Genomic DNA, 19,398 nt, shown 5'->3' on the forward strand with positions numbered 1-19,398 from the left:
GATTCAACACTTGGAAAAACGCCTTTAACACTCATGATTAAAACTCCAACAGCTCCAGAGTTAGTGAGTTGTAACTGCCTCCTTCCACCATGTTCTCCTCCTTGGTTGCTCTCTTGTCTTACCTGGCCTCTATGTGGTCAAACAGGTGCTGCCAGCGGTCATTAATGTCCTTCAGCTTGTCGTTGATCTCCGTCTCCTTCGTCTTGTTGCTGGCTGTGATGAGTTGTTCTCCGAGCTGCTTCAGGTGGGTTTTATTCTCGCTGAACAGGTTGATCTCTTCCATACAGTCCTAAAGAAGAATCATAGAAGGTAGAGGACCAATAAGCACCTGCAGGTTTTACGTTCAAACCACAGTGATAATGTGCTCTTGACTGGATTTAATAAAGTCATATACAGGATGTAATCATGGCTGTAAGTCTGACATTATGCAAAACTACATTTTAAGAAAGTTGTCATGTCTTGTGGAAAGATTTTTACTTACAATTCAAACTTTTCCATGTTGCATTTTTACTTTTTATACTACAATTTCAACAAAAAATCTATTACATTTAGATTTATATGAGCCTAAAAAGTGCGTCAATCGTGACAACCTCTGACTCTGGAAGTTTGCCAGAGAGTAACACAGCTCCTGCCAAGAGTCTGTGTGCCTGAGCAAGACACTAAATTTAAATCTCCAGGGCCTGAAAAGGTTTAATCCCCTCAGCCAGGGCAATAAGTTTGGGTTTCTATAACGGCCATCGCCTTTACTGCCCTCCTCTCCCCTCCCAGGCGCGCCTGCTCACACCGTGACAAATGAACAGGGCCGTGGGCTCGACACAAAACAAACCCGCGTGGCCCTGCTGGGGCTCAAACAGCTGTCGTCTCTTTAACAATCAGGAGGGAGTTCACAGCTTTTTGAAAAGCCCAGACCGGCCCTCCAACACCCAGCCCGACACGTTACTACATGTCCCAACAGAGAGCAGCTCAGAGGGCAGAAAGACCACAGCGTGATAAACATGGTGGCAAAATATAACTTTTACACAAAGTTTCCTCTTTTTTAAAAACACTCTACATGTTCATAGGTGTATTTTTTATCCAAACCCCCCCAAAACTAATCATCTGTTTCCTCGTCCATGTTGGTACCTTTTACCAGATTTAATGAAGAAGTTTTTGCAAGCTTTAAAATGTCCAGCTAAAAGAAATGGGAGCAAATATACATCTCCTTTATACGTCTAACACTTTAGACCTTTGTCTAACAGAGTCTCGTGTAGACAGATCAATGACGTGTCTCCTTCACTCAGTAAACTTTGATCCCAACATGTAGTGAGCGCCCTGTAACCGATCTAAAGCCGCTATAATTATTGATTAAGCATCTTTTGTTATCGCAGCGACACTGTGGAAGGAGAGCGTACCTTCTTCAGCTTCTCCACCATCTCCTCGATGTTCAGGTCGGAGTTGTGCGCCACCTTGTTCTCCATCTGCGTCAGCCATTCGCACAGCTCCTTGTTCTTCTCGTTGAAGATGATCCAGGCGTTCAGACGGTCTGCGATCTCCTGTTTGCGCAGAGACACCTGACACACAGAAGATGAGGGAGAAAATACTGTTACTATTTGGAAATGCCTATTATGGGTATATACATTTTAATTACAGATGCACCTACTGGGACAAATAAGTCCGATCCACTGCATGGGAGACATGAGAAGTACTTAGTTGGAGGTGCAAATGTTAAGCAGAGCGTTTATCCTGAGATTATTGCTCAAGTAAAAAGTCTGATGTTTCATTATTCCTGTACACAAAGTCACAATAGGTTTACTAAAAGGCCTTTTTCCCCCCATGAAGACTTTATGATGCTGTGGATGTTTCACCTCTTGACCACAGGGGGCAGCAGTGAGTAATTACGCAAAGATAGTTCGAAACAGATTTGTTTGTGCAACTTCTGAAATGTTGAAGTGCATTTATTGCTTTTCCAAACAGTCACACTCGAAGGCCTCGGCAAGAGGAAGGAGGCGCAATCATCAGGTAAATATGGCAGTAATGGTAATGTTATAGAAATATATATAGGTTCTAATTTAGAGCCTAATTTCACACCTGGACAAGTACGCAGATGTGTCTAACTGCCTTTTCAGGAAGTTAAAGACCTTCCCTGTCTTCCCTTTCCAACACTGTGAAGATGTAGTGAATAAGGTGAAGATGAGGCCACATTCAAAAAACAAACTTCCTCTGAAACAATATGCTTCTGTTTCACAAGAGAGAAAGCTGATTGAGGTCTGAAACTTTAACATATCTCGAGTTAACTTCCTGATCTCAGGTGAAGATCGGCACACTTTCAACAGGACGCACGACGTGGACGAGACAATTCAATCACGGAAACATGCGAATACGCAAAGAAAGACTGAAACACAAAAGAGAGAGAAAGTGAAAGTCGGTGTGATCACTTCGACTCCCCCTCCCCCCCCAGACTCATTTCAATACAAAAGCTCTTCATCCTGAACATCTCTCTCCTGTCACCATCTGTTCCCCCACAAGGCCCCTCACCCCCCACTCAGACCTGTTGGTCTCTTCAGTCGCCCTAAAAAGACTCAAGATTTACTCTCTTAACAGCTCATTAGAGTCTCAAAGTTAGGAGGCATAAAGCATGAGCTCTGTGGCAGACTCAGAATGCTGATTCAAACGCAGTGCAGCATGGGTAATCACTCTCACAGACGTGTCAGATGACGTCTCTCTTCAGAAACAAACTTAGAAAACTGAGTTTCAGCATTGAGCCTTTGCAACAACTTTCCCCTCCCTCACTCTCTTCATCCTAGCACGGCTCGAGGAGTTGAATCATCTCATGTGACCTGCTGCTTTCTCTTTCCACAAGCAGCACAATCTCTCTCCATCCTATAGCTTTGGTTTCAAACTGTGGACACAGGAGACGAGCAGTGACCTGTGCTGTGCACTTAGTGTGAACTCTTTCTCTTCCCATGACATAATTAGTAGAGATAGACCGATATGGTTTTTTTCAGGGCCGATACCGATACCGATTATTAGTAGTCAAGGAGGCCGATAACCGATATTTGGAGCCGATATTAATTTGCAGTAAAAGTTAAAATATTGGCGTCAAAACTTTGAATAATACAAACTCCAACACTTAACTTTGTTTAAATGCCTTGAAGCATTTGTTTATTAAACAAACAAACAAAACGCGCAGGGAGTTCCCAGGGTCAGCAGCATCTCTTATAAAGTTAACTGAAAATTTAAATAAATAAATAAATAACTTCCTGAAGTTTTATTAAGTAAATAAAACAAAGTTAAATACAATTTGCAAAGAAATGAACTCTTATCGGCCGTCGGATTAAAAAAAAAAAAGAAAAAAAAAATATCGGCGCCACTGATCTTTGTCCCAGGGAAACCCTTTAGATGTCCCACTAGCGCTTTAGCCACAGTCACAGAATATATATATTTCTTTATCTTCTAATTCTAGTGAAGACGTCAGTGCTTCCAATGATGTCGAAAATGCCAGGCCAGATTTTGGGAAATGGGTATAAAGTGATGCAGGTGACGTCTTCACTAGAATGCTTCAATTTAGCTGAATGGAGCCACGATGAATACATACAGCTTCAATTCAGAGTGGCAACAAGCTGCTAAAGACTGTTGACATACGCAGACGGGAAAATTAAGGAAATGTTAAAAAAAATGGGTCCCCAATGAAGAAAAAAGTTGAGTAACAAGCGCCATGTACGTTCACTTTGCACTTTATACGAAGTCTCTCTCCATCAGCAATATGTTGACATGACTTTCCTCCATATCTCAGCTGCATTTGACTGAGTCAGATAAGTGCATGTTTCTCTATGTGAAGCATTGTTATTTACTCTGCCATATATTGCTATATGAAAAACATACTCTACGCAGAATTACTCTTGAAAACTAACTCCTGAGAAGTACTTTTACAGTTTAAACAGTGCGCTGACGTTACTTCCAATAAGTAAACATTGCCTAAAACACAAGCAACAACTCTTATCAAGGGATACAAAGAGAAAGAGCTCCTCGGTGAAGTGAAGATATTGCATTAAGCATTAAAAAAGAAAGTAGATTAAAGAGCAGAAGCAGCTTTAAAGTCATCCCGAGGCAGAGCATCAGACCCAGCCGACTCACCTTGAGGCAGAGTTCCTCCCACTGACAGTGCAGGTGCTCCACCTGCTCCTGCAGCAGCAGGACGTCGTCGGCGATGATGTACTGGGACAGATCCGTCTTCATGGTGCTCAGCTCCGTCAGGCTCTCAGCCCAGTCCTCCAGGGAGTCCTCGTTCTCCTGCATACCATAACACACCAAAACCGTCACAACAAACCGTCAGAGACCCCCGCCACAACTCTCTCTCTCTCTGCTACTCCCAAATGTCTCTGCCCGGCCCCTTTCTCTTTCTCTCCCTCTGACTCTCTCTCTCTCTCTCTCCCCGCCCAGTGAGAGGATTAAGGCCCGCTGGCTGCAGCCCGGGCCCGGGGGGGGAGGGGTGGCGGAGGTGGGGGAGGGGATTGAGGGAGGGGTGGAGGATAAAGGGCTTTGATGGGACGGAGAGGAGTTGAGTCAAACCTGTTCCAAACTTGGCTTTGCTCTTTTTGGAACTTTAAGTGATCGTTTCCTCCTGAAAGACAAACAGCCTGAAGGCGACATGTTTGTTTGTTGTTCCTCCACTGTGTCCTCGCGTCCTTACGCTACGCCTGCTGCTCATTGTTTGTCATTTTCATGATGTAAACAGGGCCGTGTGTTGGTGTTTGTTTGGAGTATTAAGTACCTCTTATAACCAACTGTTTTGCCTGTGTGATGCTAGCACAATGTTAAACTTTAACAGACTACAAACTATAAAAACTTATGTGTTTTTGCTAGCTAAAATCAGGAGACAGTTAGCTTAGCTTAGCATAAAATCCTTTAATTTTGTAACCATGTTTTTTTCTTACCTAAACTGTACATACTGTCCATCCCTTATTAACCAAAAATCTGCTATTATCAATAACATATTCAAACTAAAGTTACTTTTCAGAAAGGAAAAACTTTGGCTCCTCCCACTGATGTTTAACTCAGCCAATGAGATTACTCCTGCCCCCCTCGGCTTGAAACTTTCCCAGTGAACAGATTTATATTTGCGTTTGTGCAAACAGCTTTTTGAAGTCGTACCTTGTTGAACTTCTCGGTATTCTGCAGCTCGTCGTCACACTCTGGCATCGACTGGTTCAGTCTGGTCTTCACGTCCTTAATCTGCAGCATGCTGTCTGCCAGTCCGGACTCACAGCGCTCCCAGTTCTAAAAAAAATAAACTTATTGATCAATGCTTTCTTAAAAAAACGAATTAACCTTAAAGAACAAGAGAGCCATCACACTCCTTTGTCTCTGACTTCCTAAACACGTCGTCCGTCATTAATCAGAGCAGATTGGATTAACTTGGCAGCTCTCAGGCAAACAGAAACTGTCAGAGTCTACAGGCGACAGATGGAGGACGGAGAGTCAGAGAGGACAGGTGACCGTCCAGGTTCAATAAACAAAACAACTCTTCTAGCATGTACCTGCAGCTGATGCAGGATTGTCCCACTTTTAGCTGTAAAACATGCAAGACAAGTTGTTTATACTTGTTGGCTACAGTAGAGCACAAGATATTTGTACCTGTGCCCCACTGTCTTTGAGAGTACTTGTATTTTTTTCCTTCTTCTCTTAAAGTTCTAATAAATATTTGATCGAATGAACCAAAGGATATGAAGACTGGATCCACAGAGGCTGACGTAACTGTCTCAAGGGACCAACAGTGCAGCCCTCTCGCTGCCGGAAACTGTGACTCAACAGACGATGCTGCTGAAATTGCATTGATTTTGTTGATCCGGTGGAATCTGACCCTCCACTTTATCTGATGTGAGACCAACGGTCGGGTTTCATGCAACTGAACCTCCAACTCAGAAGAGTCTTCATTGATAACAAATCACACCCAGTGCCTCATAATTGAGAAGATCTTTTACGAGGTTTGAAGATCAGAATAAGTTGTTCTAACAAGGTTTGATGACAGCACAGCTTTAAGAGGGAAAGGAAAGATCAAATTTCAGCACTGTTGTAGGTTTTTCCTGAAAACATGGGCACTGTTTTTTGCTGAGATGGTGCTGTATAAAAGTAGCAAGAGCCATGGATACTTAAATACTGTAAAATCAGGTGTATGAGCACTTTTAATACATTTTTTTAAATCTTAAAAGTGGGCTGCGTCCTGTGTACCAGTGCGACCAAGAGAGAGGTATTTTATTGTGTTACAGTATGCGCAGTCATGAACGCCAGTGCAGCCGCCACCCTGACAACAATCAACGTTACCATAAGCTGAGCTCAACAACCGCACCGGCAGCTAGCAGGATTACTAACTCGACATGTTGAAAACATGAAAAAGATGGTAGGCTGTAATGTGTGCTTGTTTTGAATGTGTTTCAAATGAAAATACATTGAAATAGTGTTGAAATCAATTATATTTACCTTTTTATTAACCTTTTTCCCCTCTGGGGTACCCCCCAAAAACAGACTGCGTCTTATATCCCTGTGCGACTTGTATTCTGGATTTTACAGTGCAGTGCATTCTTAGTTCAAATATATTTATTCAAGAAATCCAAGTTTATACTGAAATTATGACAAAATAGACCGAATAAATACCAACAGCTGGTGGTAATAGCAAAAAAATCTTAATTACTTTCATTACTAATTAATTAAGAAAGTTTTTCCATTTAAACAATTTTGTTTTGTCTATTAAATGTGGGGAAAATAGGGAATTAGCAAAATCATAATTTTCCTGTGGCTGAAAAGATGTGTTTTAGGAGTTAAACTTGTGCCAACAAACAGTCTAAAAACTCTGTTTACAACTAAAGAAAAGTAGAGACAAGCTTAAAAACAGAGAATTCTGATCCTTGATAACGAAATGTTATGACTGTAACTGCTGTTCCCTGAAGGAGAGGAACGAGGCCCATAAATAACAAAGACCATATTAGGAAGTAAATTAAACCATCATCATATCTCAGAAAATTGGGCAACAGAGCTCTAAAATCTCCTGCAGTGACCTACAAGAAGTTCCTGAAAGCATCACTCAGCGGCTGAGCTAAAAAGATTTGACTGAGTACCTTGATGATAGCCTCGGTGAGGTCCATCCTCCGGCCCAGCAGGCTGTGGAGGTTGTCCCACTCCTCCTGCAGGGTTCCCAGGTCCGACTGCAGCTGGGTCTGGGTCTCCTCGTCCCCCATGGAGAAGAGTTGTCTGCCGACCTCCAGCGTGTGGATGAAACTGGACTGATACCTCTGGAACAGCAGCTCTGTGTGCTGAGGAGGAAGGAGGAGGGTGCAAAAGGTGAAAGAGGAGCATAAGCTGTGGGGGTATCTGTATCTGGAAGGGCTTAATGGTCCCTTTTATTGAGGAGTCTGTTCATTATATCATCACAGACAATCAATTCAAATCTCATCTCTTACTCTCTCTTCCTTATCTCTATGGAAGTAAATGTAATCAGCAGAAGTCGTTCCTCAGCCCTCAGGCAGCTGTTTTCTCTTCTGTTCTTTATGTGAATCAACAACTGTTTAACAGATACTGTAAAATAACTAAAATACACAATTTAATGTTCACTAACCCCCTTTCAAAATCTAGAATATTCCCCTGTCTGTCGCTGTCTCACCTGGAGGTCCTGAAGGGAGAGTCGTAGCTGCTGCAGGCTGCAGCGAGCCAGTCCGGCGGGGGGAAGGAGCGTCTGTGTGTCTGACAGGAACTTCTGCAGCTTCCTCAGGCTGCGGCTGTACAGATGCCAGTGCTTCACCAGCCCCTCCACTAGGGAGCGTCGCTGGTCTGCGCGCTGCACCACCCCCTGCCAGTGCTCCCTGAGCTGGGAAAGCTTCAGGATGAAGTCACTCCTGGATACGTAAACAAAGTTAAATGTCATTTGTGATCAAAGATTTTACAACCAAAACGTACTGTACTTTACAGTTTATTTCAAAGGATACAGGTACTATAAAACTTTGCTAACAAATGAGAACACGCAGATCCTGTATACTGACAAGGGTCAAAGGTCAAATGTGTGTGAGTAGAGTCACTAAGATGATCATGTCGAAAAATGTAATTGACGTGAAGGCATATTCACATTGTGTTTTTAAAAACCCTGAAAAGGTCTTTCTAGCTAGCACCGATAAATAATGCTAACTGATTTAGCAGTTTAGCAATGAAGACTAGCAATGAAGACTAGCAATGAAGACTAGCAATGCATCGAGGCTGGGAAGTTGTTTTGCTGTTCTACTTAGCATCTAAAACGTTCATGAAGGAAGGCAAGTGAGAGGTGCGCTTAGGATTGGGAATGAGTAAAACGTATCAAAATGAATAGGATACAAACATGGCGGGGCCACAGCGATAGCAATATCTTTGTAGCATTTAAGTATGCTAACACCTAATTTAAGCATGTTAACATATACACGGTTAGCAGCATGCAAACATTGATTTGAATGAATTACACAAGAGCGTGTTAACATGCTAATTGTACAAGTGTAATTGTGTTAAAATTTAGTTAGCATTTACGCACACTGAAGATGCTAGGAGCCTTGTGAGTCAAAGTCGAGGTGAAATGAAAAATGTCATTTTAATCCTTTTAGATCACATCCCCGGTAATATTGTGCATCTATATGACAATATAGGCCAAAAAAAATACAGAAAATCAATTTCTTCGTATTCTTATATCAAAATCCGATCATTTTTTCTTCTGGTAAAACCAAATTTCACGCGTGCTTACGTAAGTTAGCACCAAACAATTTCAACCAATCAATCTGCAACATTTAGCCGCAGAGCACCAAGAACGCTCGGTCAGTTAGCTAGCTACTGCGCTGTGGAGAACGTCTGTCTACGCCCACTTCTCGACGATCAAATCAAATCCCTCTAATGATACGTCCCGCCTGCACGTCCTGTTTCACTCGGAAATACGTCACGATAAGGAAGCTAGATACTCTCGGAATGCCGTTTCAGCTCGACTTTAAGCTATGTATAATTGGGAATATTTATCATGTTCAAAGAAGAATTAATCCGTACTTCTTCACCCTACACTTGGGAAGGCTGCATGACAGTTTGAGTCACATGTGTCCAATTGAATTCATGGGGAGGAAAGGCGTTTTTCCTAAATGACACGTATGTTACAGTATTGCTCAGTGCACCTGCGACCTTTAGCATCGTGAATGAAAGAAGAAAAGAAGTTCAAAATTCATTAAAATCCATCCTTGTGGTTCACAAATATTTCATTCTGAGCCAAAGTATTGGGCTGACAGGCTAATTTACTCCAGTCGAGCTACTAGCTTGACTAATCAGAGGATCTAAAAATGTTGAAAAAGTTTTCAACCATAAGCTGATCCTGTGTGTTTTATTGTACTCATTGCTTTAAAGCTTCTTACCTGTCATCCACCTCTCCTTTCTGCAGCAGATGAAGAGCTTCAGTGATGACTGAGTGGAGGATCTGGTGACCGATGGACAGCTCGGCCTGAAACCGCTGTCACGCCAGAAGAGATCAGGATTATGTATCTGTGCGTTTGTGTAGTCTTTACAGTAATTCTGCGAGAGATGTTTGATACCTTGTGTGTGCAGAGCTGCTGCCTGAGGCCGGTGTAAGAGCCGGCCACGTCTACAGCTAGACTGTCCTCCATCCTCTGCAGGAAAGACATCCAGCACTCACACTTCTGCTCGAAGCTCTGCTGCCTCAGCGACTCCGTCTGCAGCTCACTAAGGGTGTGCAAAAAACAAGAACACTGTAAGAGAGCATCACCTTCTCATGAATCCTGTAATGCATTTTGCCTAGTGTATATTAACTGTTTGAATATACTTAAAGCATAAACCTGCAGGGGTTTCAGGGGACATAAATGCATCATCTTTTCTGTATGTTTTTTTCATGTATTTCTGTGCAGTTCTCAGCTCTCACCTGCAGGCCTCCTCTGCTCTGGCGGAGGCGTCGGCCCAGCAGCGGTTGAGGCGTTGCAGGCGGCGTGCTGCAGCGTCGCCCAGCGTCAGGCTGCGGCTCAGCTCGTTCAGCACATCCAGGTCAGCAGACAGGCCGCTCAGCTCCAGGAGGTCAGACTGGAAACATATGGTGGCATCTCAGATCACAAGGGATCACAGCAGTCTGGACTAGTGCAGCCATGACTTCACGGCATCACAGTACGTGCTAGGGTACTTTGAGTTTCCTACTTCTATCTTGACTTATTGTTCTGTACTTTGGGCCACTTTTTTGGGCTTTTTGGAGACTTTAAATCTTTCTAAACTAAACTTTTACACCAGCAAAGAAAATAAGTCCTTAAAGTGTTAGTAAGATAAGAATCAAACATCTACAACTGAATGAAAACTGAGCAAACTCCACCTGCAGATATGATCATAAACTCCAGGATGGCAACAATAATTTTACACAAATAATTATTCGTGTATCCTAATTTTCACTTAAAACACTTCCTGCTACAGTATATTTAACAGTAAACGTTCCTCTTTATTTCAGTGTAGAAGCATCTCGTTCTTACTCTGGAAGACGCAGCACTCCGGTCATTCATAAAGTCCATTCACGCTCTCTCACCTGTTCTGCTGTCTGAGCCACATCCTGCAGACGATCCTGCCAAAGCTCCAGGTCGCTCTCCAGTGACTCCAGGATGTTTCCCATCTCCTGCAGCCTCCCAAGCTCCTCCTTTTGACACAACACACACACACACAGCCATCTGTGTTGTTAATTTATAGGTCACAGTGGCAATTAGGGCAATAATGTGGCAGGTAAGGAAACAAGCAGTGCAGTGCTCTAAAATAAACAGGCCTCCTTAGAGGCAAGTGCCCTACATACTGTATGTACCGAGAGGATAAAAATAACAAAAACAGCACCTAGTTAGTGTTTGGAGGAACACAGGAAACATAATGATAATACGGTAAATAAAATCAGTGCAATATCAGTTCAAAAAACAGATTCATTCTAACTTATTCATTCAGCTGTTCCAGCAGCTGAGCCTGTTTACCTGACAGCTCAAATCCAACATCGTCCTCAAGCTTAATATACCAGCATGCATCCGTCTGTGTCCCGTGTGACTCTCTCAAACAGCCTCGTTCATTCACAAAGTCTTACCTGCAGCTGACCCAGCTTCCCCGTCAGGGTCCGGCTGAGCTGCTGGACTCCTCGTGACAACAACCTGCTCTCTGATTGGACCAGACCGGCAGCTGAGGGTTCCAGGTGGCCAGTCAGGTCCTTGGAGGCCTCCAGCACCCCCTCCAGGTCGGACTGCAGAGTGTCTGCTCTCTCCTGGAGACTCTGGAGCAGACGGACAAACAGGGATTTAAGTGGACTGGAGAGCTTAAGGTAGCATCGGTGTAGATATAGAGAAGGATCTGTTTCAAGTGATTGCATTGTTTGTTTTTCTTGTAGGACTTTTAAATTTGACTTTTATCCACTTTGTGTGTGCGACACAGCTTCCTGAAAAGATTTAGAAAGGAGCTCTGAGCTATTATTGAGTTTCACGATCCAAAACATTGGAGACATTGGAGCTGTCTGTTGACTGTTGAGTTTCTAAAGTAAAAAACAGACTTGAATAAAAGTAATAATCCTTGTTTTTGCTCCCTTAAATTTATTTATTCGCCTTCTGTTTGCTTTGGAATAGTCTTATTTCCTCACCTGAACATTTTGTATCTTGACAGCGACCTGCTCCAAAGTGTCATCTGCAGGCGCTCCGCTCAGCGCTGACTCTCCTTCCCTCTGCAGCTCCTGAAGCCGCTTGGAGAAAGACGCAGCCAGCCGGGCGTATACCTCCCACACCTGCAGGACTCCTCGACTCCTCTGAAGCTGCTGGCCCAAAGCTCCGTACACTTCAGTCCAACTGCAGGACAAGAAGATGATTATTGATTGGTTGAAAAGTGTGTGTGTAAAGCTGCACACATTTTGATTGCCTCACCTGTCTCTCTGTCGGTGCAGCCGCTCCGTGAGTAGGACGGCAGCAGCAGGACTGATGGCGTCTCCGAGGGAGGAGACGGTTCGATTCAGCTCGTCCCACTCTGCCTCTGAAGCTTCGGCCTCCTCATGAAGAAGCTGCTCCAAACACAACAAACACAACTGTTAGTCATCGCTTTTAAACTCCAAAACCATCCACAAACTTAAATGTAACAATGTGTTGTCCTACCTGCAGCTTTTCATGGAGATCTCTGTGAGCCTGCAGGGAGAGCTGAGGGCCGCTGTGATACTCAAGAGTCTGAGATGTTCTCACTGTTTTCAGCATCATCTCATTCAGTCGTTTCTCTGCACGGTCCCACAGCTGCAGGGCCTCGATCAGCCTCTGTTTCACCGATTCATTCTGTTACAGAACAGACAGGATGATCCGATGACGGAGAGAAATAAGACCTAATAGCAAGGATCTGGGTGAAAGCTGCTAAAGTCGGATACTCTATGGTGTATTGGACCTCAGACCTTTCCCATTTCATTGTAAAGATTGGGCAAGATTAGGGTCATACCACAACAAGTCTCAAACAGAAACTCAAACATATCACTTGATTTCTTTTTAGATTAGTGTCATGTACCTGCTGTGTGAGAGCTGCACAGGCCTGGATGGATTTCTCTGTCTGAGAGACGAAATCACAGCTGCTGTTTTCTCCTCCAACTTTCTCTCTAAGCTCCTGAAGAGCCACAGACTTCTGCCTGATCTTGTCCTCAAGATCCTAAAAAAAACAGACAAAATAAGGAGATGAAAGCTTTTAAATACTTATTTGCACACGATGTAAAGAAAAACGTCTCTTACCGACTGAAATATAACTGAAATAGCAAATCTGTAACAGGTATTTTCAGAGTACAGACGTGATTTCTGACCTGGCAGGCGCTGATGCTCCTCTGCAGCTCCGTCCGGCTGCTGGGTGCCTGAGCTGATTCCATCCAGAGGTTCTGATCTGCGATCCAGCTGTTGATCTGCTGCAGGCGGGCGACTCGCTCCACTCTGCTCCTCAGCTCCTGCTCCACCTCCTGGATCTGAACACCACAACAGCAGCAGCAGGTCACACAGGGTTCTTTCTTAAAAGATTGTGAAGTTCTGACTAAAAAAAATATTATTATTATTTTTTTTTTACCAGGAGCTCTTGTTGAGCTTTAATGAACAACATTGAACATTTTAGGCACCAAAAATGTTTTTTATTTATTTATTTATGTATTGCACATTAATGCTTGTGTTTTAAATACCAAAACCTTATGTTTCAGAAATAAAATCTAAGCCTTATTACTACAACGGATATTTACAAATCTTAACGATTGCGGTTAGATATTTTATCAAAAACATATGAAATTATGTCCAACGCTGTACGCCACTGCAAACAATTATTTTAAAAGTTATATAACGAGGTATTTTTATTATGATTAGTACACTGGACAGTTATTGAATCCAATTTTCTAATTAAAGACTGAATTTAGCGTTCAGTTTTATGCTAATACGGGAGAGAAGTCCTGAAAGTGCTCCATGAAAACAAAGCAAACTCAATCGCGGACAAACGTGCTGCAGTTAAAAGTTCCAGAAAATGCAAGTCAATCAACTTTTGGAATTGGTTCTAGTAACTATTTAACGTTAATTTTCTTACCTGAGAGTTGAGGGTTTCCTGCAAGCTGAGCCACTGATGGTTGAGACGTCCCTGCTCATCTGCAAACTGGTTGTGTTCATAGCGCCCCCTCGGGCCCGCCTCGGTACTGTAGGCCTGTAACGGAGGATTCACACAGTCCAGCGTGGCCTGATGGGCCGACATCTCTGCCTGACACTCCTGAGAAAACGTTCATAGATAAGGAGAGAGTCAGTAAATGAGACAAACTTCTTCTAGGACATCAAGATTGCAATTAAGTTATAAAAAACGGGAAAAAATTAAGAAATTCGAACTTTTTAAACTTATTTTAAACAGTTCATCCTCATTGTGTACCTTGCAGTACTTCAGGAGCTGACTCAAGTCAGTGTTAGAGGAGGTTTGGTTGATTCTGCCTCGTTGCTCCTTCAGCTGGGACTCAGCAGCTTCCAGCCAGGTCTGAAGCTCCAGCAGCGCCCCCTGCTGGCTCAACGTCTTCATCCATTGCTGAGGAGGAGGAGGAGGAGGAGGGAATGACATCAAATCATAAAAACGTAAAACATATGCTTTGTGGTATCTCTGCTTTAATCCATTCACAGTTTCAGTCCTATAACGTTGAAATTTGAACTAATAATATTTTGTATTCCTTAAAATTGTCAATAGGAGGTTCAGATAATTCGGCAGGTTAAAGTTAAAAAAAAAATCCAAATGTTGCTTATTTATTTTTTCAGTCAGAGTTTTGTCAGAGTTCAAAAAAGAAGAGGGAATGTAGAGAAAAGACTATTGATCAAAAGTGGACAAAAACTCATGGAACAGAAACTAAAAAGAACAGCAGGAAGTGGAGGTGAGAGAGAATGAGGAAGAGGGAGAGAGCGAGAAATCTGAGAGGGATAAGAAGAGGAGAGCATGGAAGAAGAAGATGGGAACAGAGAAGAGAGAGTAGAGAAAGGAAGAGAGATTCAGACAGACGGATAGAAAGATGGAGGGGAGAATGGTTTCACACCAATAAGGGTGAGAAGAGTCCTCAGGTTGTTATTGTGCAGCACAGTGGGGATGTTTAAAACTAATTGGTGACAGGAAGACTGCAGCGTGACTTCTGAAACACCAAACTGTACTGTACTGTATATGTGGGCAGGAAGAGGCAAGTTTAGGTGAAAAAAAATAAAGCATACAAGGACAAAAACCTCGGTTCCTTTTGTTATCTTGGTCTCTGTCAATGTAAAAATAAGGGGACATGTTTGTATAAAACAACCAAAATAGTATTCAGTCTTTTCCAGGGGCGAATTGCTCCTTTAATGCTAACATTAGCTTGCTAAAGGGCTCACAATAACAATGCTAGCATGTTTATGTTTAACATGTTCTTCTCAATTAAGCACACTAGCATGCTAACATTTGACATTAGCACACTGACAAATTACAAAACACAAAGCAAAGGCTAATGGGAATGCTAATAGCTTTGCAAGTATTTGGTTGCTAACCTCATAAACATCACCGCCTACATGGGGACTCTCACCTTATGCAGAGCTATCTGGACGACAGGAACGTCAGCCTGCAGACTGGACCAGTCGAGCTCTATCTGTCTGAGCTGGGAGTGGATGGAGCAGAGATCTGGGTCTGAGGATGTGGACAGTAAAGTGTCTTTGTCCTCTAGATTTCTATCTGAGTCTCTATCCGCTTCCTTCAGCTGGGTCCCAGCACCGATCACAGCCACCTTCAGTACAGATTTGGCCTCCAATTCTTTGGTCAAAGCCTAAAATACAATTGTGGGTAAAAGGTAGAAATGTCAGAAATCATTCCATTTGAAAAAATGTTTTATTTATACTTTCAGTGTAGTTTGTTATTTAAAAAAGAGTGTGTCTTCAACTAATACCACAAACTGCAGGTAGTGGTCCCGCCTCTCTTCCACATCCATCTCCTCATTGGCTGACACAGAGAGCTGGCTCCATTTGTCAATCAGTGCTGTAGCCCCGCCCATCCAGTTAGCTAGTGCAGCAGAGTCCCGTGTAAACCTGTTTATTGACAGAAAATTGCCATTTTTGATTGACAAATCGAGACAAGCAGTAGGAAAGTCTCTCTTTCTTGTCCCTTACCTGTTCTTTAGCTTCCTGATCTTATTTATGCCGATGCGTTCATGCTCCAACTTCTTGAGCGGGACTTTCCAGCGTGCCTCCAGTTTGCAGGTGTGCTCACTCACTCCTCTGCAGCCCGACTTTTGCAGCCAGAGTCCCGCCTCCAGCATGCGACTGAACCGCGCTTTGTTCGCATCCAGAACGTTGTGCAGTTTCTGTTAGACAAGATCAAATATTTCAACACTTCCTCCACAACTGAGAAAAGGTATACCTGACTTACGTGCACACACACCGATTACACGTTTAGAATGATGGCAGAAAAATGTCACAGTTATACTTACAAACGTTTTAATTATATGCATGTATGTATTTGAAAGGATAAACTGTCGTGAATATTTCCCCAAATGTCCCACTATACTTTTAACAAGATGCATATGAATAAAACTTGTTAAACAATGTCCTCATTGGAATGCAAATGCTAACATTTACAGGAAATGTTGTGTTTTTTTGCACTCAACCATCATCCTGCACCGCCATGCACATACTCATACATACAGGTCTTCCATTACACTTATTGTACATATTTTTTAATACAATATTGGGTGTTTTTGGGTCTGTTTTTTTACATTTTTATTGTGTATTTTATCATTTATCCTGCTGTTTACTTGCTTTATTCTACTTCTATGTTCATTGTTTTGCACCAAAACCCCAAACAAATTCCTTGTATATGACCTGGCAATAAACCTGACTGATTGTGAAACTGGCTCTACTACGTTTCTAAAGAAGCACACAATTGAGGCTCATGGTAAAGTAAAGCTGAGCGTGACAAGCTGAGTCTGAGATGTCTTCTGCAAGAGCCTCCATCATTCAAAGCCCCCTTCTTCACAATCCATTTCAGATGAATAAGAAACACATTTCCAATCGCACCGCAGAGAAACAGGGAATATGAACCAAAATGAGTTGTAGTTGGAGGTCTCTGCTCCGCTAATAACTCACATCAATGCCAAGGGACATCATGTGCTCCTACAGAAAACAACCCATTCTCTTGTATTTAATTGAGCCAATTAGGTTATGAGTGCCATGCACAAAGTACTGCACGGGGAGCGCGCCCAGCGGTCTCCAAATAAGCTGAATTGAACATTGCAAAAAGTGCTCCGTCGTCGGGTCGGCTGCCTGTTGGTAAATAAGTATTATCTCCAGACGTGAGGGAGAGAGCATGTGTATTAATCAAAATTACCTGGTAGACAGAAAGCTTCTCTGATATCTGATCCTCAGAATCATTCCCCTCGTGCATCCTGGGAAATGAAGTCTCAATGTCTCTCAGCAGGGAGTCTGACCAGGTGCTGTCCTCCTCCCACTGAGACCACGTCTAACGCAGATGGAGAAATGATGAGGATTAGACAAGCTGTAACTGACTCCACCTGTGACATAATTCAAACTCAATATTTCATAGGTGTTTGAAAATATCTCAAAAGTTACAAATTAATTCGGTAAACTTTGGTAAAAAGAATACATGCGACATTTTAATTTTTAGGGAATGAGCACTGAATGATGTTACATTCATGTACGTGTGGGAAAAAAGCTCTCTTAGATACCCAACTGTTCCAAATGTCCATGTATTAAAAACAAGTCTATAGCCATGCTGGTTGAAGGGATTCTTCTTCTGGGTGTCATACATGTTTGTAAAGAATTTTGGGCCTTTCCATGAAGTAGTTGAGATATTTCAGTCTGAACCGAAGTCGTGGATTGATCGACAGATCCTCTATTTACAGATTCTACATAGAATCTGGCGGAACGTTATGTCCGGTAATGCCATCCCGGCTCCTTTCAGCGTCATCTGACGATTATTTAGCTTCTTATTAATCTCTATAAACAGACATTTGCATGCTAACAGCTAACAATCTGTTCTAGACTCTAAAATTCAACTTGAGACAAATTCCCTTTACACTGTGTCACGAAAGCCGTTCATTATTTAGATGCCCCGACTTCCTCGAATGCATCAAAAATGATTGATCCGATCTCCATTCAACAAACGAGCATTTTAAAAGTAGTTTTCTTCTCCTCTTGAGGACAGACCTGACAAAGCTTCGTTTTCACTTTTTACTAATCTGCATCATGATGTTGAAATTTCGGCAAAGGTAAGACCCGTTAATTAAAGTCAATCACAAGAGAAACTTTTGTTTTTCTGTAAACAATGCAGCACGCGGAAAAGGAAGTCTCGACTGGAAGTCGTTTATGCTAACCGCTGGCTTACCTGGACACGCCTGTCTTTAGAGGCTATATTGTCATCAGACTATAGCCGATGGGATCCAAGATTACCCTTAGAGCAACGCTGCTAGCATGGCTAAAACATGCCATCAACAGAAATGATGATCTTCAATTTAGCAAACTTAAAGTCATACAATATTTTACTAGCTAAAATCTTGTGCACACTGCAGTCACATTTCTCACTACTCCCACTTTCATGAGTATTTATACACTAACTCAGGCCTGAATTGCAATGATATTTCACGTTGTGTGATTTGTGTTAAATGTTAAATTTTTACATTTACAACTTTTGAATGCATTCTTACATAATAAAACGCAATTACTTCTTTAGAACATCTTTATAATATATACCCAGATATCACTTCTTTTATTCCTTTCTCATTTATCTATTATTCCCTATATTCTTTCTTTCTTTGTCAGCATATAAATATACTAAATTCATGCTCCACCTGTAATGTCTCCTGCATCCTGGTCCCTTTCTCCAGCCCGTGCTGCTGCAGTCGCACCACCTCATCCTGCAGGCCCATCATTACATCGTCCCACCTCTGGCGAGCGCTCTCAGGGACTCTCTGGGTCAGGTACTGCAGGATCCTAAAGTGATGGCCCAGGAACTGAAAGAACTTCTAATAACAGAAAGAGTATGTATATTTTCAGCTCTATATTTTTTATACCAATGCACAGTAAACTGTATTTCCTCTGTAGTGCACAGACTGACCGTTTGACTGCTGAGCTGCAGCTGGAGCTGAGCTCTGTCGTGGAGCTCTGTGTCAGGCTGCTGCGTGAGGCGTTCAGAGCCCAGAGTGATGAGCTCCTCCAGACTGTGGACCAGCCGCTCGTACTGCTGCTGCAGCTCCACACTGCTCCTCAGCTCCTCGCAGCAGGAGCGAACACCACCCAGAGATCTCTCCAGCTTACCCTGCACAAAGACGAACACACAGATTTAAACATGCGTGTGGCAACTGAATGATCACTTATCTTCTGTAATAATTAGCGAGTCAGCTTGATATATAGCAGCTAGCATACCTGCAGCTGTGTGGCCTGGTGGATGTGAGATGCAGGCAGGTTGTGGCGGTCAGCCTCCTCCAGCAGGGAGCTCACCTGCTCCACCTGCTGCTGCAGAGACGCCTGCATCTGAACCACAGCCTGCAGAATAAACACATGAACGCTTTATTTCAGTAACTTTTCTGGCTGTTCCTCAAGTGGTTAAGTCATTTACGTCTCACCAGGCCTCTGTTAATAAAAGGAAACAGTACCTTTATTTGTTTGTTAGGGTCCAGGGTTCCTTTGATTTCATTAATTATTTGGTGAACGGTTGTCTGGTTAGAAGTGAAGGCTGCATGCAACTCATTTAGTTGTATCTGTTGGTCAAACAGAACACTGGTTCTTCAATAAAAAAACAAGGGTCATTATCATGAATATGTTAGATAAAGTAGGTAAAAGATATTCATTTAGAGGGGGTGAATAAAGGATAAAACAGCCACAAAAGACAGAAGGGCAACTCACACAGATCAGAGACACTTATAAAGTTAAG

At 42.7% G+C, this 19,398-nt stretch overlaps 1 protein-coding gene across 1 annotated transcript in view; it reads right to left on the reverse strand.

Annotated features, from left to right (window-relative positions):
• Positions 1 to 19,398, reverse strand: part of syne2b (spectrin repeat containing, nuclear envelope 2b) — a 132,382-nt gene that overhangs the window by 27,756 nt on the left and 85,228 nt on the right. Inside the window, exons 88-110 of the mRNA XM_069661679.1 lie at positions 18,891 to 19,010; positions 18,583 to 18,783; positions 18,401 to 18,490; positions 15,621 to 15,814; positions 15,401 to 15,539; positions 15,044 to 15,280; positions 13,960 to 14,037; positions 12,803 to 12,958; positions 12,517 to 12,654; positions 12,123 to 12,293; positions 11,898 to 12,031; positions 11,621 to 11,822; positions 11,078 to 11,260; positions 10,544 to 10,651; positions 9,902 to 10,056; positions 9,558 to 9,705; positions 9,381 to 9,475; positions 7,634 to 7,865; positions 7,092 to 7,286; positions 5,131 to 5,256; positions 4,114 to 4,269; positions 1,392 to 1,550; positions 123 to 289 (exon numbers count right to left, since the gene is read on the reverse strand). Of these exons, the coding sequence (XP_069517780.1) occupies positions 123 to 289; positions 1,392 to 1,550; positions 4,114 to 4,269; positions 5,131 to 5,256; positions 7,092 to 7,286; positions 7,634 to 7,865; positions 9,381 to 9,475; positions 9,558 to 9,705; positions 9,902 to 10,056; positions 10,544 to 10,651; positions 11,078 to 11,260; positions 11,621 to 11,822; positions 11,898 to 12,031; positions 12,123 to 12,293; positions 12,517 to 12,654; positions 12,803 to 12,958; positions 13,960 to 14,037; positions 15,044 to 15,280; positions 15,401 to 15,539; positions 15,621 to 15,814; positions 18,401 to 18,490; positions 18,583 to 18,783; positions 18,891 to 19,010 (3,584 nt within the window). The remainder of the gene's footprint in view (positions 1 to 122; positions 290 to 1,391; positions 1,551 to 4,113; positions 4,270 to 5,130; positions 5,257 to 7,091; positions 7,287 to 7,633; positions 7,866 to 9,380; positions 9,476 to 9,557; positions 9,706 to 9,901; positions 10,057 to 10,543; positions 10,652 to 11,077; positions 11,261 to 11,620; positions 11,823 to 11,897; positions 12,032 to 12,122; positions 12,294 to 12,516; positions 12,655 to 12,802; positions 12,959 to 13,959; positions 14,038 to 15,043; positions 15,281 to 15,400; positions 15,540 to 15,620; positions 15,815 to 18,400; positions 18,491 to 18,582; positions 18,784 to 18,890; positions 19,011 to 19,398) is intronic.

This window comes from Semicossyphus pulcher, unplaced genomic scaffold (assembly GCF_022749685.1).
Source record: "Semicossyphus pulcher isolate SPU_LCO1_2020_fin unplaced genomic scaffold, fSemPul1.0.p SCAF_14, whole genome shotgun sequence".
Taxonomy (NCBI): domain Eukaryota; kingdom Metazoa; phylum Chordata; class Actinopteri; order Labriformes; family Labridae; genus Semicossyphus; species Semicossyphus pulcher.